We start from the raw sequence: 21,136 nt of genomic DNA on the forward strand, positions 1-21,136 counted from the left end.
ATTACATATTTGATAAAAATACAAATAGATATAAATTATTTTTAAAATATTTATTTGTTTCTTTTTATAAAACATATAATTTACTTATTTATATGAATTTATAATTTTTATATCTTAATTTCCTAAGATTTTATATTGTTTTAATTTGTCATTATATTATTTATTTTAGATGTAAATTTTTTATTATTAATGGAAATTATTTCATTTTATTAAAATTTAAACTTAAGAAATATGATTTGTTTGTTTTATTTATACTTTGAACGTTAAAAATTAAACCTGTAAAATGACATTTTAATTATTGTAATTTTTATCGTTAAAAAATATTATATTATTTTATTTAGGCTAATTTTTTTAGTCTATGTAATTTGGTCATTTTGCTTTTCTAGTGCCAAAAAACTACATGGCAATTAGAATGTCAAGTTATCATATTATGTGTTATTGAAGGTCTATTTATCATCTTAATTAGAGTGATCTCTTATCTTAATGACATTTTCTCCATCACAAATTTCAAACCAACAAAGCAGTTTTTCTATTTGGTCATTAACGTTAATTGAGCCCTAAATCTGTTCGTATTATGGTAGCTTTTGCTCAAAGTTTAATTTTGAAATTCCTAATAACAAAAACTGCAACTCTAAGCACATAATTGATGAGCCTAATCTAACTCAATCTAACAAAACATACTCTGCAGCGGTTTAACCCCAGATTGAGAATCACCAAGGAGTAGGGAAACCTGAAATAACATGTCTGCATGGTCTTTTTCTGCAACTGCAACGCATGAAGTATGGAACAAAAACTTTAGCTCTTTTTCTGCTTTATCTTTTTCCCCCCGCTTTAGTTCAGTTACAGAGAGTGACAAGGCGCAAAAAAGAGAAAGGAAATGCCACAGCTACGAATGCAACATTTCAAAAAAGGAAAAAAAAAAAAAAAAGATAACTGAAGGTGTGTTGCACGACATGATATATAGCTAGCTACCGAATTGAATGAAAAACAAGCAAAGTAATTATGCTTTTTATTTTTCTTTGCTGGTTATTAGCTACAGTTTCATTGGTGTCATAATTCATAGCAGTCTCGAACGAAGATGACTACTAACTAACATTATTCTTCCCGTGTGACCTAGAAAAAGTGACGATAGCGTAACATGTGAAGTTGAAGTTTCAAATCAATTCCCTTTTTGGTATTAATATAAGATAGATGCATGCAACTAATTAATAGTATACAATAACGCATGCATTGCATTGTGAGTACTTTATATCCTCATTATTTGAAGTTAGCTCTAGTAATTTGATCGAGTACTATGAATCCTAGAGGTTTGGAGGGAGCAGGAAGAGGAAGAGGAAGAGGAAGAGTCACAACCCTTCTGATTAAGTGCACGTTGGCAGGTAAATGGGAAGGGGTTATCGACATGTACCGTAATTTCCCAACGTGTCAGATCACAAAGATCACCGAGTCCCTGGGCACTGCACTGCACGTGGCCGTAGACATGAACAAAGAAGATGCGGTTGAAGCCCTCGTGAACCAAATCATCGAACATCTGTAATATTTTTTTTTTATCGGCAAATGTTAATTTATTAAGAATGTTAGTTTTCTTCTTTTCTTCTCGGTCGATTTAATCATCAAACACACCTTGTATCTTTATCAGCCATCATGCAGAAACCAATCCTCTGGAAGTGAAGAACAAGAGCGGTGACACCCCTCTACATGTTGCGGCATCGAGGGGGTTCGCCAAAATATGTAAGATAATCATTGGAAAGCATAATGAGAGGAAGAGTTTGGTGAGTCAAAGAAACAACCGTGGGGAGACACCTCTCTTTCAAGCTGTTATCAACGGCCACAGCCAGGCATTTTGCTATCTGTCTAGCATTTCCCACGACAACATGGCAGATCTTGTGCGAGACAACAAAGATACTATTCTTCACTGTGCTATCAGCAACGAATATTTCGGTATCTAATACTTATACCTATATTTTCTTCTGAGCCTTATCCAAAATCCTAATTTGTACAACAATAAATACGTGCTATAATGTTTTTTTCTTTTGTCTATCTGTTTCTTGTAGTCATTTATTATATGTCATAATAATGATAAAGATAAATACAAAAATTAATGTTACTAATACCTATATCACGATGATATTGTGGGGTATGGAGCCTACGAACATCTAGTAATTCTAAATCACACGGTATTTCTTCTTCTTCTTGCTTGAAATTAATTATATTGTATGAAATTATCATGTGCCTATAGTGCTAATTAGTGTCTATATGACATGTAGTTAGTTTTATTAACTTTTTCTCGCAAATTAATGAGGGTCATCGATCACCATGGACTAGACCCCACTGACTTTTTAGACACTTCCAAATATAGTATACATGAAAAAAAAATCAATTTATTTTTCCCCACATCTCTAAAATAGATATTTTTAGTATTTTTTAATTTAAATATATAAGTATTATTTCTACAACTTAAAGTTTTTCGATTTGTCATTGATCATCATATATTTATATATTTATTGTTGTTGTCAATCTCTATGTTACATCCAATCATGTAAAAAATGTGGTTACATATAATATAAAGATTGATCCACTTAAGGCAAGTAATAGTTTTACATCATACAATAATTTCTTAGAGATTAATTCACATTGTGGTGACATATATATTAGTCTAACATCATACAATATTTTTTTTTCTTATATATATATATATATTGACCTATCCTTAACATCAAAGTTCGAAATGATGAGCAGTTGTTGTTGTTAAGGATTAATTTTTTTTTGTTTTATAATTTAATTACTATACACATATGCTATGCAGATTTGGCCCTCATAATAGTGCATTATTATGGTTTCCTTATCAACAAGCATAATAAAGAGAAGTTGACTCCTCTCGATGTCCTAGCCACCAGACCATCGGCCTTCAAAAGTGCAAGCAAACACCACTCATTGTGGAAGCAAATCCTGTACAACTGTAAGTAAGATACAATCTATCAGTATTTTATGAAATTATAATTAATCATCAGGTATAACCATTTTTAATAAATAAATAATATACACTAAGTTTGAACAAAAAAATTGTAACCAGAAAAAATATGAAGAGAAAAGAGACAAGTATATAAATGATATGAATTAGAGAAGTATAATTTTTTAAAATGTGCACATTCACGAATCATGAATACAAGGTCGTCCTTGTGTAAAAAAATCTATTTACTGTATTCTTCTTTTGTCAAAAAGGTATACTTGTAGAACCACGTCTGGACGTTGAAAGGCAAATAGAGGCGAATTTGGCAGAGATGGATAAGCCTACAGAGTCTGATGAACTGAATTATCCAAAGAACTACGCCACATTATATGAATTCTTTGCTCGATCGTTGAGTCTCGCTATTGGTATACTATATGTGAACAGCTTCTCATGGCAGTCCCGTTTTTCTTTATTAATACTTAACTATACTTACTGAAACTTATTTTATTATATGTCTTCATAGATGATAGCTAGATACAGAAGTAATTATTTGTTTTGTTTTGTTTTTGGAGATAGTTTATCAAAACTCAAAATCATCTACTACTACTACTACGTACGTACTTCGATCTCACACATCTTTCTTTTGGTCAGGCAAAATGTCTTGGCAAAACAAACAGGTTGACACAGAAAACCCACCAATCAATGAACAGTTTGGATTTGGACTTTTGCCACCTAATTATAACACCTTTCAACAGTTTGTTAGGTCTGGATTTGTACATATTCTTGGCCTTTCAGGATCGGGAGTGGGTATGTATTGTTTGCACTAGCTAGTATATATAGTCTTGATTTATTGCTATCTACTAGTACTTGTTAAATGATTAACACAATTCTTCTGGCCGGTTTCATTGCGCACTTGCTTTTTAAGACATAAACGAAGTAAAGAAGACAAAAGAGAGGCATCAATGGGGTTATCAACTCTTTGAGGAGCTAATGATGAAAATGATTGCAGAAGGGGATTTACTGCCTGATAGGGAATTTGACCCAGCCATATTTAATATGTATAGCGAATACACACCAGAACAAGGTACTTACTCTTACTCTCTATTCTATTATTATTACGTTAAAAGAAAAAAAAATGTTTCAAAATAATTATTATTTTAATTTTTTAATATAACATTAATTAAGCTAGGTTGCATGACATAATTAAGAAAATCAACAAGACTTGTGGCGATGTCCTAAGCTAATTAATTTGTGCAGATATGTATGTAACTTAATCTAATTATACACACACAATATTTAATTGATTTATTATATTAATATTAATGAAAGTTATTAATTGTTTCCCGCAATATTTTTCTCTACATTTTCTTTTGTTTCTCTTTGTACGTATTCCATTAATTTCAATTTTGATACCTTTATTTTTTTTCTCTTATTTTTTTAAATTGTAGAATTTCTTTCTAGAAGCTTCTTATTTCCCCTTTGTACATAAGCTCTGTTTTTTGTGAGCAAAACTTGAATCAGTGTACTTTTTTAGGTGAGAACGGGTAGTAAGATATACTCTCTTTTTTAACTCCCAATGATTAATGTCTCGGAGTACTAAGAGATGGAAACTGAACTCACTATACTCTAATTGAAAAGAAAACCGGTTTATATACACAGAAAAAAGTTGCACATAAAACTAAAGAGAATCTAACGCACTAACTAACTATAGTTACAATGGAAAGTGACAAAATAACTAAAGTTAACTCTGCTGACAATATACTCTCAATCTAATGCACATGTTTCAAGACACTTCATTATTGATTAATACACTCTCCACTTAAATATACTTTATTCATAACATTTAATTCAAAAAATCTTTTTAAAATATCTTTCATAGTATTTCTTGTACAATAAAAATAAATCGGTGATTAAATTCTCGAACTAACTTGTTAATTCTTACGAGTTCATTTTTTTTTGAGTTGACTCTTGAATAAATTTTTTTTAGTAAATTCTTGATAAATTTTATAAACTCTAAATAAATTTGGTAGACTCTTGAGTTTATTATCAAGTTAATGAGTCAGCAAGTTAAAAAATTTAGACAAAAATGTAAGTCATTTTCTATTTAGTATTCAAGATACCTTTGTTTAGTGTGTTATTATCAAATACAAAAATTTTCATATTTAATAATATCAAATACTTGTTCTCTAATAACATCAAATTTTTCATGAAAATAATTTACCAGTACTATAACATATGTAAGTTATTATCCAATAGTGATGCATTACTAGAATTAGTTATTTAAGTATTATAAAATTTATGATTTATTATTTTATTTTATTATATTGTTAAAATGTTTAATTGATATATTATTTATAGATATTTTATTATTATTTTTATATGAAGTGGACTATTACGAGTCGAGAATATAAAATTTTTATGATTCTACGGGAGTTTGGTAGCCTTAAATGATACATGAGAAACAAGATTTAAATAAATAAAGGACATAATAAGAATATTATTATTAAATAAAATAAAATTAGTTAATATTTACTTGAAGTTAAGTCTTTTTTTTGTTTAAAGAAAGTATCTTTTTAAAAACTACAAAATTATTAGTGGAGTTCCTTAAATATTAAATATTAAGTAAGAATAAAAAAATTGTATTTTAATTAAATTTTAACAACTAATAATGTGTTAATCAGTTTAATTAACTATGTTCGATGTATATGAAAAAGATGTACAAGATTTACCTGTCTTTTGACATGGCAATGGCAGGAGAATGTAGCCACTCACAAGAGTTGGAAGAAGAAACAAGACCACAGGTTGATGGCAACACAGATACTTTAAGTCAAAATGACACAAAGAATGAAACTGATCAACATTTTGATGAGCAGAACATTGTCATAATAAGAAGTGAGATCCATAATTTGTGTGTCTGCGTGTGTGTGAATCACTATGAAGAAGCGAATCAACATTTACCTCTCTCTTTGTTTGACTTGACACTGGTAGGAGAAATCACTCGCTCGGAAGTGTTGGAAGAAAAAAGAAAACCAAAGGTTGATGGCAGAATAGAAACTCTATGTCAAAGTGAAGCAAGGAAGGAAGTTGAACAACATGCTGATGAGAAGAACATTTTCATAATAAGAAGTGAGACTCATAAAATTTTGTGTTTTTAAATAAATTTTAACTAATTATAAAGAGTGTGTTGTTAGAATCTATTTTCCTGGATTATATATGTTCGACATGTATGAAGAAGAGGAGTAACATTTATCTCTCATTGTTTTACTTGGCATTGGCAGGAGAAACCAAATGCTTGGAATTGTTGGAAGAAGAAAGAAAACCAAAAGCAAAAACTTCAAGTGACATACTAGATGATGACACAGTTTTGGTTGCAGCAAGAAATGGCATAGTTGAAATAGTGAATGAAATTTTAACTCAATTTATAAGTGTCTTCTATACAACTAACTCACAGGAAGAAAATATTTTGCTTGTCGCAGTGAGGAACAAGAAACCTCTTGTAGTTGAAAATTTGAGAAAGAAATTTCAAAAGGAATACCCAGAAGTTTGGAATACCTTAACTCTGGCAGTAAACAAGGATGGGAAGACCATGTTGCACATGGCAGCATATGCTTCAGAAGAGTATAAGCCTTGGCAAATATCTGGTTCCGCCTTACAGTTGATGTGGGACGTAAATTGGTTTCAGGTATAATATTTTAAGTTTAATTTCCATGGACTTTCGCAGTAGAGATTTTTACATTGAAAAAAACTTACACACAGTTCTTTAGGTGTTATATGTGCTATTCTCCAATTAGAGTTGTATTAAAAAAATTATACATATTACCAAGATGAAACTCAAATTCTAATTGGACAACAACATGTACAACACCTATAATTTTATATTGTTATCAATCACAAAATATTTGTATACGAATCGAGAAAAAAAATCATCTATCTTAGTACAAACCTTTAAAAATAAGAATCAGATTAAAAGAATGTGACAATTTTGTAACTATGCCACAAAATAACCACCCTATGTACATAAGTTGATGCTTTTATTTTACCTTGAAGCAGTATATTAAGAGCCTTGTGCCAGAACACTATCATCTTAGAAGCGACAAGAACAATCAAACCGCAGATGAAATCTTCAAGGAAGAACATAAAGAACTTAGGAAGGAGAGTAGCGAGTGGCTGAAGGAGACATCTGAATCTTGCTCTGTTGTGGCTGCCCTTGTTGCCGGTGTTTCCTTTGCTACGGCAGCCACCATCCCCGGTGGCAACGACGATAAAGGGTATCCTCATCTAGAAGACAAGCCTGCATTCCACGCATTTGTTATTTCTTCAGTAGTTGGACTTGGCTTCTCACTCACTGGACTCATTATGTTCCTCACTATACTCACTTCTCGAAAGCTATACCGAGCGTTTCGCATAGATTTGCCACTCAAACTTCTTCTTGGCTTAAGTTCTCTTTTCGTATCCATTGTTGCATTGATTCTTTCTTTCTGCACCAGCCATTCTTTTCTGTTCACTCACAAATACAAGACAGTTATATTCCCCATTTATGTAGCCACTTGTTTACCTGTCACTTTCTATGCCGTAGCTCAGTTGCCACTCTACTTAGATCTTCTAACATTCATTTTATTTAAGGTGCCAAAGGCAACTAGTGAAGGAGACAGTTTATAGGAGGAGCTTCAATTCTACCAAATCATTGTTAGATCTATATGGTTCTTAATTCTGTGTGGTGTGCATTTTTGTAATAAACACATATTATGAGCTACGGAACAGCTTTTGAATTTTAGAAACTGTGTTGGTTGTGGTATTGTGAAATGTTTGTAGTTTAAGGAGAAAAGTTTCTGGACATTATTTGTGTAATGCCTCTAATGATCTTGATTTCAAAAGAAAACTTTGTTAAAGGACATCATGGGAACAAAGAAAACTTTGTTAGGAGAGACAAATCTTACTTTGATGGTCTTTATATGTCAAAAGAAAGTAGTCTCACTATCAGTTAAAGGACATCTCAGTGCAAATAAAAAAAGAAAGTAAATTATATGGTTTGGTTTGCAGCAGCAAGAGTAAAGAGTTTCTGTTTTAAGCAAGAATTTCTCAAACCGTAATCCACTAGTTAAACCATTGCTACAATGTACAAACACTCTTTGGTCGCAGCAAGTAATTTGGAACCTCAGTTTTTATTTTCCAAAATAATGGAGAAAATAAAAGATACTAGACCCAACAAAGATGAGAGAAGGGGAAAAACAATGCTTAATTGTTTATTATAAGAATAATTCATTATTTATTAAAATGGAAGTATTCAAATCACCTGTTGTAAAAAGCAATTGAATAATTAGAATACAAATAATGGTTTCCTAATTGCTGATTTTTTTCTCTTCAATTTTCCAAATCAATAAAATTTCTTCTGGCAGTATATTATATAGGTATAGCTCCAGTTAAGGTGTGATGGAGTTGGAAGTAATCTAAAATGAGTTCACTGCCTTCATGGCTTGGAATCTGGGCTCCTTTGGATGGAACTTTAGCGTAGCATAGAGCTTCATGTAATCCTCAAATACAAATTTTGGGTACACTTGCTCTGTCTCCTGTGCCTCTTTCTCCAACAATGCTGGTGCAGGGTAGATAACAGCATCACTGGCAGGGTTGTAGAATGAGGCTACGGACATTCTGGTCCCATTCGTTTGGGCAATCACACGATGCTCCACACTCTTGTATCTCCCATTGGTAATGACCTATGGTATTAGACCAAAATGTTGGATGAGAATTACAATAAAGTACAGGGTTATGCTTTAGGGACATAACCATTATTGAAAGAAAAAGTTACGTACCTCAATTTGGTCACCAAGGTTAACAACAATGGAATGGCGCATAGGAGGCACATCCACCCATTGGCCATCTTTGAGAAGCTGAAGGCCACTGACCTTGTCATCTTGCAAGAGAAGGATAATCCCACCCGCATCCGTATGTGCACGAAGACCCTTCACCAACTCTGGCTTTGGGCATGCAGGGTAGTTTGCTACCTTTGTCCCAAAATTTGGACCCTTTGATCCATAAAATGCATTCTTCAGGTACCCTTTCTCTAATCCAAGATTTTCACATAACAAGTCTAGCAACTCCTCTGCAAGCTTCTCCAATTTCTTTGCAAATTCCTTCATTGCATCCCTACATCATGTGTAAACAATGGTATATCACATTATCAAATTTGACACCCAAATTACACTGTTATATATATATATGCCATCAACAATTAGTGATGCCCATGCTTATGTATCTGTTAGTTTTCAAATTTGTCTTACTGGTACTCTTGGCTGAGATCAGGGATTTCAGAGATGTTGGCGCAAGAAGAATGTGCTCTCCCAATCCATGTCCTTTACTTCAGCTTCTAACCCCTTGCTTTCCACTGCCTCCTTGAACCTCTTCTCCATGCATTTCCTATAATGCTCTTTTGTTAACCTTTCCACCGCATCCAAAAGTTCAAGGGGTATTCCATGATTCACCAACTACAATCAGGAAACCAGCACAGTTAACAACATGATTAAAATGAACAAGATTAAGAAAACTTTAGGTGCAAATGTATAGATATAAATAAATTTGAGTGAGTATGACAAAGGTTTTGTAAAGAAGTTTGTGGTTGTGGGGTACCTCAAAAAATCCCCAGTTCTGACAAGCATCTTGAATTTGCTCCAAGATAGTCTTTCTCTCCTCACCATTGATATTCTTCAAGTTGATCACAGGGAAGTTCTCCATCTCTCACTCCTTTTCTTTCTCTTGTCCCTCCGAGTAAAACTATCTTAGATTTTGTTTGTTTGTGCAGATAGGGAAACAACGTGTGTGCTATTTATAGAAATTTAAGTGTACACTACAGTTGATAAATAGTAGTATTCCAAATCGTGTTTGACTAGTTTTAAGGCATATGAATCATGAAATTTGCGTCATTGAATTGTCTACTTTTATCTGCCATCGAAGCCTTTCCCCATGTTGGAATTTCTTCATGTGGTTTCATAGAAGGTGGCAAACTTAACCATCAGCTTCTACATGTAGAGGTAGAACCTACCAAGTACCAACCACTGAATTGTAACTTTTCATTGTTTCATTAAGAGAAAAATTCTTTGCTAATTAAGCACGGAATTGCGGAAATGATTGGCATAATATAAATTTGAATTTTCTTCTTCATTCATTCATCTCCTTCACTATAGCATACTTCCAGTTGCAATCATAATAGCATCCATTGTGATGATGATATTGCTGGACATCATCATCACAGTTGCAACTTTTGATTAATTCCACAACTATTATCGGCTCACGGGTGAAATATAATTTTTCATTTACTTCCTTTTCTTATGTCGACAGTTTTTTCTTTATCGCATCCTCGCTATTGCTGTCCATTAAAATTTTACAAGTTATAAGATGTTATATTTAGGCTTTTTAGATATTATAGAATAAGAATAAAAAGACTTAATCTTGATGAAATATAAAAAACTTAGGATTTTAAGAAACTTGGGTAAAGAATTATTTCAAAAGAAATTATGTAAATATATCTTTGCTTAAGAACACGAGAATAATGCCTGGAAGCTAAAATATATATTAATTATTTTAATAAAAATTTATCATAAAATGAATCATTATATGCAAATCACAATAATAGAATATTACTAATTTTAAGTATCTTCTGTAAAAAAGAACGGATAAGTACCTAATTTCTCGTGAACATTGAATTATTTTTAATCTAATTGTTATATTCATTTTATTTTTGTTATCAACCTCTCGTCTTAACTAACTACAAAAATTCAAACCATGCATGTAACAGGGATTATCTTTGGTCCAATTGTCCACACGAAATGATTATTAACAAAGATTATTGCAATGTGTGAAAAGCTTATTGGTATAATTAACAAGTAACGACTGACTTAACAAGTTATTGCATATTTTTGTTTGGTACACCGTCCACACGATGTTTTACCGTAATTTCTTTAATATGATATGTATTTAGATATAATATACCACATGCCATTTCAAAAAAACAATTGGTGTTATATATTAAAATGCATGCTATGTTATTATTATGATTATAAAGTTTTATAAAAAAAATTAAGCTATGAAAATTAAGCCAATAAAAATATTTTGTGAAAAAATTCATATATTTACAGAAATGAAAAACATTTTTAAAGCCCCTAACAAAATAATAGAGTCATAGTTTAGACAACTTAGCATCGTTTAAATTGGATTACTGAACGTCACACTATTAGAAAACATATTTCTACATCGATCAAAATGGTTATTTAAAAATGGTGGTTAACCGTTTTTTATTGTAACATTGTTGAAAGTAAAAAATTTCAACAACGGTTAACAATTGTCCATTGTAGAATTACATTAATTTCTACATTTGTATTATCCAAATCACCGACGTAGAAAGGTGGCTTTCGAATACGGGGTAGACGTCAACAATGACTTAATACTCTTTTCAATGGTATTTACAAAAATATCATCACGTATATTGTACGTAAATCCCCGAAGGACCAACGTCCTATTGCAATGGTAAAATCTTGCTTTTCTAGTAGTGCCATCAATCCACACTTATCACATCAAAATCACTCACTCTTTTTTTCCTTTTCTTCTTCTTAATCCTTGATATAATTTTACTTAAGAAGTCCACTTGATATGATTGATTGAAGGTAGAAAGTCAAGAACATAACTATTACTCTCCTTCTTTTCTTTTGACCACTTGACCAATAGGAACCTTGTGCCAAAGTAACTACGAAGTCGAAGAGAGTGTAACTAATTCCAAGTGAGTTCGGAGACCAACGAGAGAAGTAGTTTAGCACTTGTTATGTTATTCATTTAAATTGAGTGGCCAAATTATGTTTGGCTTTGGCATCTTTAAACCGAGTAAGAATAAAATAAATAAGGTTAATATATATATATATATATATATATATATATATATATATATTTTTTTTTTTTCCTTTATTAGTTTTAAAATTTTAATTTGGTTCCTCTCTTTTTAAAATTATCAATTTGGTTTTTTTAATTTTTTATAAAAAAAAATTAATGTTATTTTTTCATCTAATTTGAACTAACACCATTTTGTGATAGTTTAAACTTATCACACCGTAATCTATTTTTTTTCAAACTTTTTTGGAATTATAATCTCTCTTCTTCTTGTCCATAATAAGATCATTTTTAATGTTTTAATAAATATAAGTAGAATTTTTAAATTGTTTTATTGTGATAGAAGTAATTGATTCTACCTCATCTAATCTGTTATTTAAAAATTATAAATATAAGCAAAATTTTCAAATTGTTTCATAAGTGATTATTTTGTCTCATAATTTATTATTTATTCTTTAAGAAAAATAATCATACACATAAATTCTTTTCTAAACATGCATATAGACAGAACGCAACCAATGCAGGCTATTTTAATATTTATATTATATAGTTTACACTAAATATTTTTAGAAATATATATTTGTGTTGACATTAATCAGTCAATATTTAAATTTTTGATTACATAAAATATAACTTGTCGTATCATTTGACTATAATAAATTCAACCACGATTGTATAATTATATATGCAATAGAACACATTCAAATACATATATGTTGTTTTGTTCATTATATATATATATATATATATATATATATGTGTGTGTGTCTATCGTTTGTTAATTAATACAATAAACGCGTAGCAAACGGTATTATCCGTGCTACGCAGTAGTAGAATTATAAAAGAAAACATTAATTTAATCTTATGTATAATTTTCAATTTATTTAAGTTTATAATTTTTTTCTAGTTTAAATTAATAAAAGTTCTTTCACGATTTTATCTTATTAAAATATAATCTTGAAAACAATTACAGACACTGATACTAGTATTAATTATTAAAATAATACTATATTTTCATATTGGAGAAACTAAAGAAAGAGAGGATGTTCCAATTGTGTAAAAAAAGTAAATTTTAAAATATTGAATTAATAAAAAATATTATTAACATTATAAAAGTAAAAATTAAAAGAAAATATAAGTATTTAAAAAAATCATCTTTAAAAATCTTTAAAATAAATTTAATTAATAAATCAATAGCTATTAATATAAAAAAATTACCTTATTTCGTAACATTTATTATTCCAAATTTATCCTTTAACTACTATTAAAACCCCCAACAATTACAAGTAATTATTGTCTCATACCTTTTTAACATAACAATTATTTCAACTACATCTAACTAAAAAAAATAAAATTAAGATCACAGGCACACAAGACACATAATGTCTATTTTTCAACTAATAATAATAATGATTAATAATTTTAACACTAATATGCTTAGACATTTACTTGAAATATTTGAGCTTTAATTTTTGGATTTAATAGTTATTCACTTAAAAAAATACTATCAACTAATAAAAATTATAAGGCTATTTTAACACTTTCAACTTATTTTCTCTCAACTTTCTCTCTCTCTCTCTCTTTCTATTACTTATTAAAAAAAAGTTATCATATGCCATCATACTTTTTTTTTTTATCTATAACTATATATAAAAAGAATAAACTATTTTAATTTATGCATTTTTATAATTATTTTATTCTCATAATTACATTCACAAGTTATTATTTTATTTCTACAATTATCTTAGTAAACCATTTACTAATTTCTAATATCTTTATTTTTATTTAAAAAACATGGGAAAAAATTAGTCACAGCGTCTTTTTTCCCTAGTAAATAATAATAAAAGTCCCTTTTAAACTTTTTATATTCAACTTTTTTATTTTTTATTTTATTAATTGTAAACAGGGGTAAAATTAAACTTGTCAATCTAATTTCTCTTTGGTTTTGTCAATTAATTAATAATGAATAGAATGAAATTGTGAATTGACGTATTTTGGGGTTTGGGTTTGGGTTTGGATTGTACCGGCCAACTTAGGGTGGACTCACTCTCGATCTCACCGATCACCAACCAACGTGGCTTCTTCTCCTCAGGTTCTCTCTCTTGCTTCGATCATTCTTTGATCTTCTTTCTATACCCTTTCGCTTCTTATAATTTTTTTCTTCTTCTTTATATTACACTGATTGTTTTTATTTTATTTGTTGATTTTAATTTCGTTTGTTGAGTGTGCAACTTGTTATGACTGTGGGTTGTTTAGGGATCTGATGCGTTTGTTTGACTCCGATCCATTTTTCGCTTTTTTCGATTAGCTTAAATTACTCATGTTTCTAATCGTTTTGATCACATTATACTTTTGTTTTTGTTTTTTCGGATCGTTGAGATTCTTCACGAATCTTACCCCAGAAAATGGAACAAACCAATTAGTAATAAGTAATAACTGTACTGTACTACCAGGTGGCCTAACTCTAAAGCTTGTTTTGGGTTTCCGAGAATTGGGTAATTAGGTTGCTCCTCACTTTTGGTGACAAAATGAATTTCGTGTGAATTCAAATTGAGACGCACATAGTTTCTGTGCTGACAAAGGTGGATTTGTAATTGTGAAATATGCCTTTATTATGTTCGTAGGTAAATGGAAAATTGGTGAAGCGGGCTATTTTGTATAAATTGGAGGAAATGTTTTAATTTTGTTTCTCAAGTTCAGCTTCTTGCTGTACAAGTAATAGACTATTATTAGACTTGCCAGAAATCACCAACTGGGTTGCTCTTTCTAACCAGGTATGCTGAGGGTCGGATTCTTTTTTCTTTTCAAGCAAGAAAGCTGTTTATGTGCAGGAATTCTAAGATTAATAGAATGTTATATGCATATAGTATACAATTTTCATTTCATTTTTTAAGCAGGTTATATGTTGGCAAACTGACTTTTATTTGAATATCTGATTACAGAACATGGTACTGTGTATATCCTGTGTTATACTTTATCTTGGATAAACTGTTTTAGCTGTTAGTCGTTGTTCTTTTGTTTATGGGCAAAATACATTGTTTCTGCAGGTTCTCTAAGTCAACTTTCTGTTTTTGATTGTTGAGGATGGTGCTGGTTTTGGCCCTGGGGGATTTGCACATACCCCACAGGGCGCCTGATCTTCCTGCTAAGTTCAAATCCATGCTTGTCCCTGGCAAGATCCAGCACATAATTTGTACTGGAAATTTATGTATTAAAGTATGTCCAGCTTATTGAAATAATTATTTCTGATTCAGTTTTGACTGTTGTCATGCTGCATTGGAATATAATCAGTTGTCTCTACTTTATAGTTTTCAACTTATATATTATGAAAGCACAGGGGACATGGGTATGAAGGTTCAGATTTTTTTTATCTTGCCTTTTTGTCTTTTGACAATGAAATGTTTTTCTCTTAAACCCTCGTAGCTGTAAGATTTGAGTTCATTCAGAAAGGTTATCTCTCATTACAATGTGTGTACTATAACATTTAGCTGTAGAAATTAGGAAACATCAAATTTTGTTTTGTCACACTCACCTTGTATGTGTTGTGTCCTGTGTCTTTGTCATTGTTCATGCTTCTTAGGTAGAAGATTGATGAATATTGAAAAATTTGTAAAACTGGGTAATCCTGGGTGTCTGCATGGAAGGTTTGTAATCCCATGGTCGGTGGTGATGCCATGTTAGAGCCTGGTGGGATGCTCCTTGATTTTTGTGTAGCATGCATTATTTACCATTTCCATAGGGAAAATTGAAAGCTGTTCATTGTCTCCCCCCATCCTGTTTTCTTATTGATATTATGAAACATTTTTTTTCTGTAACCAAAATCATTTTCTTATGAATTTAAAACTGGTTACCAAATCCGTTAATATCAGGGAAACCATGTTATTTATAACAACAGAAGGGGTTTAAATAATGATTTATGTTGTTTTACTATTCTGCCATTGGTAGCATGGATACTGTCACATTCTTGTAGCACAACTTCTTTTCATGCATTATCTACCCCCTCTGTGTTACATCAATTATCCATCTGCATCTACTAAAAATAATTCAGTACATTTGTTATGGTTTTATATTTTTATATGCTGTTTATTTTATTCACATTAACTTGTATGATATAGAATTATGTGTTTTTAATGGTTGAACGCATAAGCTAATTTTACTTCATTCATCTTCAGGAAATTCATGACTACTTAAAGACTCTTTGTCCAGACTTGCATATAACTCGTGGTGAGTATGACGAAGAGACAAAATATCCGGAGACCAAAACACTAACCATTGGCCAATTTAAGCTGGGACTATGCCATGGTCATCAGGTCTGATTTTGAGACTGATATTATTTGCCCTGTTTTTTCTTAAATGGACCTAAGAAAATTGGGAGCATGGGTGAATCATAAGGAAATTACCTTTTTTCTTAGTACAAAAATGAATGGATAAGATCCATGACTAGGGACTTATTTGTGATTAAGTCAGAGGTTTTTAAATTTCAATTACAACCCACAAGATTGACCCTGTATTCCAACATGCCCCCACATCCCAAACCCCTTCTAGATAATATTTTGTGGCACTTGTTGGATGCTGCACTTTGGGTTTTCTGATCAAAGGTCTATGATTTTAGGCAACTATAAAAAGTTTGTGGGTTGGGTAGCAAGTCATTCCTGTATATTACTTTGGGCCTTGCTACAGCTAACCTCTTTAACCTGAGCTGAATGTTTTACTTCATTCTGCCACTTTAGGTTGCGCTTGTATAGGTTTATTTATTCTCTTTCTTATCTTGCTTGATGGTGTTTAACAGGTGCAATTTACATCTGTTTTATTTTTTTGTTCCAGCTGCAACTTTTTCCATCCAATTATATTCCTCCTGTGATTGGATTTTATATGAAACTGTTACTGGTTCTGTTTAGTCGAAACTTAAACTGTGCTATATTATGCATTGGTATATGATAGTTATGAATCTTTAATGATTGTGAAGGTTATTCCATGGGGAGACCTAGACTCACTGGCAATGCTACAGAGGCAGCTCGATGTAGACATCCTTGTCACAGGTCACACCCATCAATTTACAGCTTACAAACACGAGGGAGGTGTGGTTATAAATCCAGGTTCTGCAACAGGTGCCTACAGCAGCATCACTTATGATGTGAACCCAAGCTTTGTCCTTATGGACATCGATGGTCTGCGAGTTGTGGTTTATGTATACGAACTTATTGATGGAGAGGTTAAGGTTGACAAGATTGATTTTAAGAAAACATCCACAAGCCACTCTGCTCATTAAACACTAGGGTTTTGGTCCTACTCTTGTTTGTCTTTCTCTTTCTTGTTTAGTTGTTTAGTTTTCTTTTTCCTCCTTCAAACTCTCCAAGGGTGTACTGTTTTTAGTTTTTATTTTGCTTTGCATGTACACTTGTATTTGGCCATATCATAGGATTCTTAGGATTTGGTTAATTTGTGATATGCGCCAAACGTAATGACTGATTGATCAAATGGCTTTGTGTATTACTCCTTTTACCAGTTATTTACCCAGAGATGATATGCAGCCAAAAGAAAATTTTACTGTAAAAATGTAGGAACTAGTTTGGGAATTGAGTCACCAAAATTTGGAGAGGGATACAAGTGGATACATTGTATTTGGTGCATGTAAACTCACCAAGAGTTAAAACTTTAATACTTAGTTAAAATGCAAAATAAATAAGAGAAATAAAAATGAAAGAAAATAGAGAAGAAAGAGTATTATAATTACGGAAAATTACAATGAGAAATTAAGGATTGTTAGGACAATTAAGGATTCACAAAGGAAAGATTAAATAAAAATAAATTCTTTTAAAATCTTAATATGTTAATAAGTTTTTAATTAAAATTTCTCATATAATTAAAAAATATTTTTAATATGAAATAAGCTAATTAGTAAAACTAAATAAATAATAAAATATATTTTATAATACTATTTATCTTAATTATAACTTAATCACTTCAAATTAAATAATCTTTTCTTTCATAAAATACCATTGCTTTTTTTCCTTTCGATGCTTTAGTGACTGAAATAAAATATTATTAATTAATATTTTTTTGTCACTAAAATAAATTGTAAATATAATTAAGCTTCTATAATCATTTATTTGCAAAAATATTTTTAATTTAGTACTGCAAAATTTATATAATACTAAAATTAAAAAAGATTATCTTAGTGATTGAAATAAGATATTATTATTGATGTAATAATTTTTTTAGTTAAATAAAAAAAATAAAAGATCTATATTAATTTTCAAGATATTATTAAAAAGGTTATTTCAAGTAAAATATTGAAATACAACTTATATTTCAAAATATTATTAAAAAATTTTATTTCAATTTTAATTTTTTAGTGACCAAAATAAAAAAATACTCTAAAGAATTAAAACTAAGATTTAGATTAAAAAAAGCTACTGTAAAATTTACTTGGAACAAAAACACTGCTTATAAGCAACAGTTATATCCTATTCCTCGTAGCTAATGGCACGCCATTGCCTTAAGTAAATTTAAGAAAGAAATAATTCATACAGAGTACATAATTATACTTTGGTTTGCGTTTGCGGTGAAGTCAATGGATCCTCAGTTGTGGCACAAAGTTGCTGCGATTTCAGGTACAATTTCTTTGTCATCATCGTCTTCACTCTTTCAATTTCATAATAATTCATACCCTTTTCTTCAGAAACAATAATAACTTACTCAAACGGAAACTGAAACATTACAGGAGTGGCAGCACTTGGATTGGGAACCTATGGTGCCCACGTCTTCAAGCCCCAAAACCCTGCTTACAATGATGTCTCTTTCTTTCTACCCCTCCCTTTTTCCCAATTCATTTTCATTTCTATTACATCATAAAGCTTTATTTTTTGTTCTTGTTTTAATTGGAATCTGTCTGAAGGTTTGGCACACAGCTTCGCTTTACCATTTGGTTCACACTGCTGCCTTAGTTGCCGCCCCAATTACAAAACACCCCAATGTTGTAAGTTCCCATTTCTCAGTTTTCCTACTTTTTCTTCCCTTTTTGTCCCTTTTGCTATTATATGGTCACTGTAGAGTGTAGAGTGTTTTTGAAATAAAAACAACATTTTTTTTTCAGTAATCAATTCATCATTTTCTTTTTTGCAGTTTGGAGGCCTTCTGACCGCTGGTATCTTGGCCTTCTCTGGGACGTAAGTGCTATCTCAACCTTTGCTATTTAAATGACTACGTTTCTATTGTGCCATGGAATTCTCTTCCAACTATTTGTGATGCTTATTTTGGAACTAGTTATATTTATTTATTTAGGGGGATAAGGGGATTATTTTTTGAAAAGGGTGAGCCATTGCCACATTGATGTTGAGGATGAAGAGTTTATTTCATTGTCTTGGTTGCACGTATACAAGCTAGGTTGGGTATCACAGATATTGTCTGAAGTATTAGGTTTGAGCTGTTGGTCCAAGGGATCCATGGCAAAGTGATTAGAAGTGAGACATTCATTTCAACATGGGAAGGGAATTGCTGCATAATTTTGTCCTCAGAACTGAAGGGAAAACTAAGTTATTTATGTTAATGATGGAATCAGGTATAATTGCTTTTACTAAATCAAAGTCTGGGTCCAAACTCTATAAAAATCAAATCACTAACTTCAGAGTCTGGGATGTCAACCAAGGGATGGTTAACCTGGTGCTTCAGAAGATGAGCAGGGCACCTGCTATCTTCACAGAGTTATGCTCAAATTATATCATATCAAATGGTTGACAATGCTGTGGGATGTGACTTCGTAAATATTATTACAGGGACTTACAACCCTATAATACCTCAACAAAGTTAGGTTGTCTACTTAGGTAGAAGGGTGATGTGAGTGTGTTCTAAGATTCTTAAGGCATGCTTTTTAGTGGGGAAAAGGAAATAGAAAAACTAGCAATTTGAGTTATTGACTGCCCAAACTGAAGAATGCAGCTGTTTGCAAACAGATCTAGGACATTTCTTTGCTCCCTATTTATGATTGGTGAGTCCCAGTCCCAGTAATCCCATGAAATACACAGATCAGAGTGAGAATTATTTGTTGATTGAAGTTTGGAAAATACTAACATATTTATCTGTGATCTGACTTTCATTATCTTCCTGCCACAAGGAGTGCAAAGTTCTAGAATTTACATCCCATTGTTTGAAGCAGTTATGAATTATCCAACAGTAGTGTTTTTACTTGACTTGATGATGAGCAGGTTGGATGGTTTTTAACTTGAGAAGAAGAAGAATTTATTCTTTGAATCTCTCTAGGAAACCAAAAACATGACACTCTAAGGGTTTTTCATGTTTTGTGTCAGATTTTGAAGTATCTTATGTCAGATGGTTCAGCAATTCACTTAGAATGTGGTCTGCTGTGATTTTCAGCTGTTGCATATAGAATACATTTGTCCTATAAATTAGACTAGCCTACAACAATATTGCCTACAACAATATTGTCTTGCTGCATGCTGATTTTTGGTAGGAAATATGGGTAAAAAATTTCGAATGACCATTAAGCTGTATTCATCTTTATGATATTGAAGTAAATGTTGATTTTTTAGGTGTTATACTGTCGCATTTCTTGAAGACAGAAAATATTCAACCATGGCTCCATTTGGCGGCTTTGCATTTATAGCAGCTTGGGGTAGCTTGTTTTTCTGATGACTTCGACTCTATTTTGGTCTGTGCTGTTACAACATCTATCTTAAGTTTGTTTCTAAGTAATTACACTATCACTGAATCGACAGTTGCCCTGCCCATATTATACTCTTCATATTTGTAAATCTCTTACCATTTGTCTTGCAATGGTTTATGGTCATGAAATATATGTATCTACCGATGAATCATCAGCGAATGGCGATGATCCTAACAGATTAAAGATTTTCTGTTGATTGTTGAAGCTGGCTGTGTAGCCCCCTCCTTAGCCGAAGTAATAATAATAATAACTACTTATATAACTTTAGCTATGAAGCATAATATTCCCATGAGATTGCTCTTAAGACAAAAATGAATTTAGCATTTTCAGCTGTGACTTTGGCTCCTCTCTGGTGCTGGGGGTACATATAGGCACCAGCTTTAGCCAAGAGGAAATAAATTGTACAGATTAAATATTAATTTGGTTTATGGTGTGGTTTTTATTTTTATTTTTATGAGTTTATGGTGTGATTGAAATGTAAATTTATAGATATAAAAAAAATTCTGTTTTCTTTTACATGAATTGAATTGTTGAATTTGTTTGTAATGCTCTCTTGTGACGAGCTCTCTTCAGGATTGTTTAGTAATTTAAATTTAAATTTGCAAATGCTAAATTGGTATTTAAAATGTTAT

At 31.2% G+C, this 21,136-nt stretch overlaps 3 protein-coding genes and 1 pseudogene across 6 annotated transcripts; 3 read left to right on the top strand and 1 right to left on the bottom strand.

Annotated features, from left to right (window-relative positions):
- The first annotated feature begins 1,213 nt into the window (after positions 1-1,213).
- Positions 1,214-7,784, top strand: LOC100799322 (uncharacterized). Of its 3 annotated transcripts, XM_041009144.1 has the most exons (11): positions 1,227-1,533; positions 1,640-1,941; positions 2,807-2,959; positions 3,223-3,375; positions 3,602-3,627; positions 3,706-3,757; positions 3,876-4,034; positions 5,705-5,842; positions 5,939-6,076; positions 6,229-6,632; positions 6,998-7,784. In XM_041009144.1, exons 1-11 carry the CDS (start codon positions 1,295-1,297, stop codon positions 7,607-7,609), a joined length of 2,376 nt encoding a protein of 791 aa, XP_040865078.1. In that variant the 5' UTR covers positions 1,227-1,294; the 3' UTR covers positions 7,610-7,784. The 3 variants fall into 3 exon arrangements, with proteins under 3 accessions (XP_006575577.1, XP_040865078.1, XP_006575578.1); XM_006575514.4 differs by having other exon boundaries at positions 1,214-1,533; positions 3,602-3,757; XM_006575515.4 differs by having other exon boundaries at positions 3,602-3,757; positions 7,001-7,784.
- Positions 7,785-8,172: 388 nt separating this feature from the next.
- LOC100815872 (1-aminocyclopropane-1-carboxylate oxidase-like) lies at positions 8,173-9,741 on the bottom strand (annotated as a pseudogene).
- Positions 9,742-13,748: 4,007 nt separating this feature from the next.
- On the top strand, positions 13,749-17,323 carry LOC100816408 (vacuolar protein sorting-associated protein 29). Of its 2 annotated transcripts, XM_006575517.3 has the most exons (5): positions 13,761-13,913; positions 14,446-14,595; positions 14,869-15,037; positions 15,994-16,131; positions 16,788-17,323. In XM_006575517.3, exons 3-5 carry the CDS (start codon positions 14,906-14,908, stop codon positions 17,088-17,090), a joined length of 573 nt encoding a protein of 190 aa, XP_006575580.1. In that variant the 5' UTR covers positions 13,761-13,913; positions 14,446-14,595; positions 14,869-14,905; the 3' UTR covers positions 17,091-17,323. The 2 variants fall into 2 exon arrangements, with proteins under 2 accessions (XP_006575579.1, XP_006575580.1); XM_006575516.4 differs by lacking the exon at positions 14,446-14,595 and having other exon boundaries at positions 13,749-13,913.
- A 988-nt stretch (positions 17,324-18,311) lies between these two features.
- On the top strand, positions 18,312-20,885 carry LOC100816932 (uncharacterized). The gene is made up of 5 exons (NM_001255087.2): positions 18,312-18,435; positions 18,546-18,616; positions 18,720-18,800; positions 18,947-18,990; positions 20,371-20,885. The coding sequence occupies exons 1-5, from the start codon at positions 18,396-18,398 to the stop codon at positions 20,468-20,470; spliced, it is 336 nt and encodes a 111-aa protein (NP_001242016.2). The 5' UTR covers positions 18,312-18,395; the 3' UTR covers positions 20,471-20,885.
- The last annotated feature ends 251 nt before the right edge of the window (positions 20,886-21,136 follow it).

The sequence above is a fragment of the Glycine max genome, chromosome 2, assembly GCF_000004515.6.
Source record: "Glycine max cultivar Williams 82 chromosome 2, Glycine_max_v4.0, whole genome shotgun sequence".
NCBI lineage: Eukaryota > Viridiplantae > Streptophyta > Magnoliopsida > Fabales > Fabaceae > Glycine > Glycine max.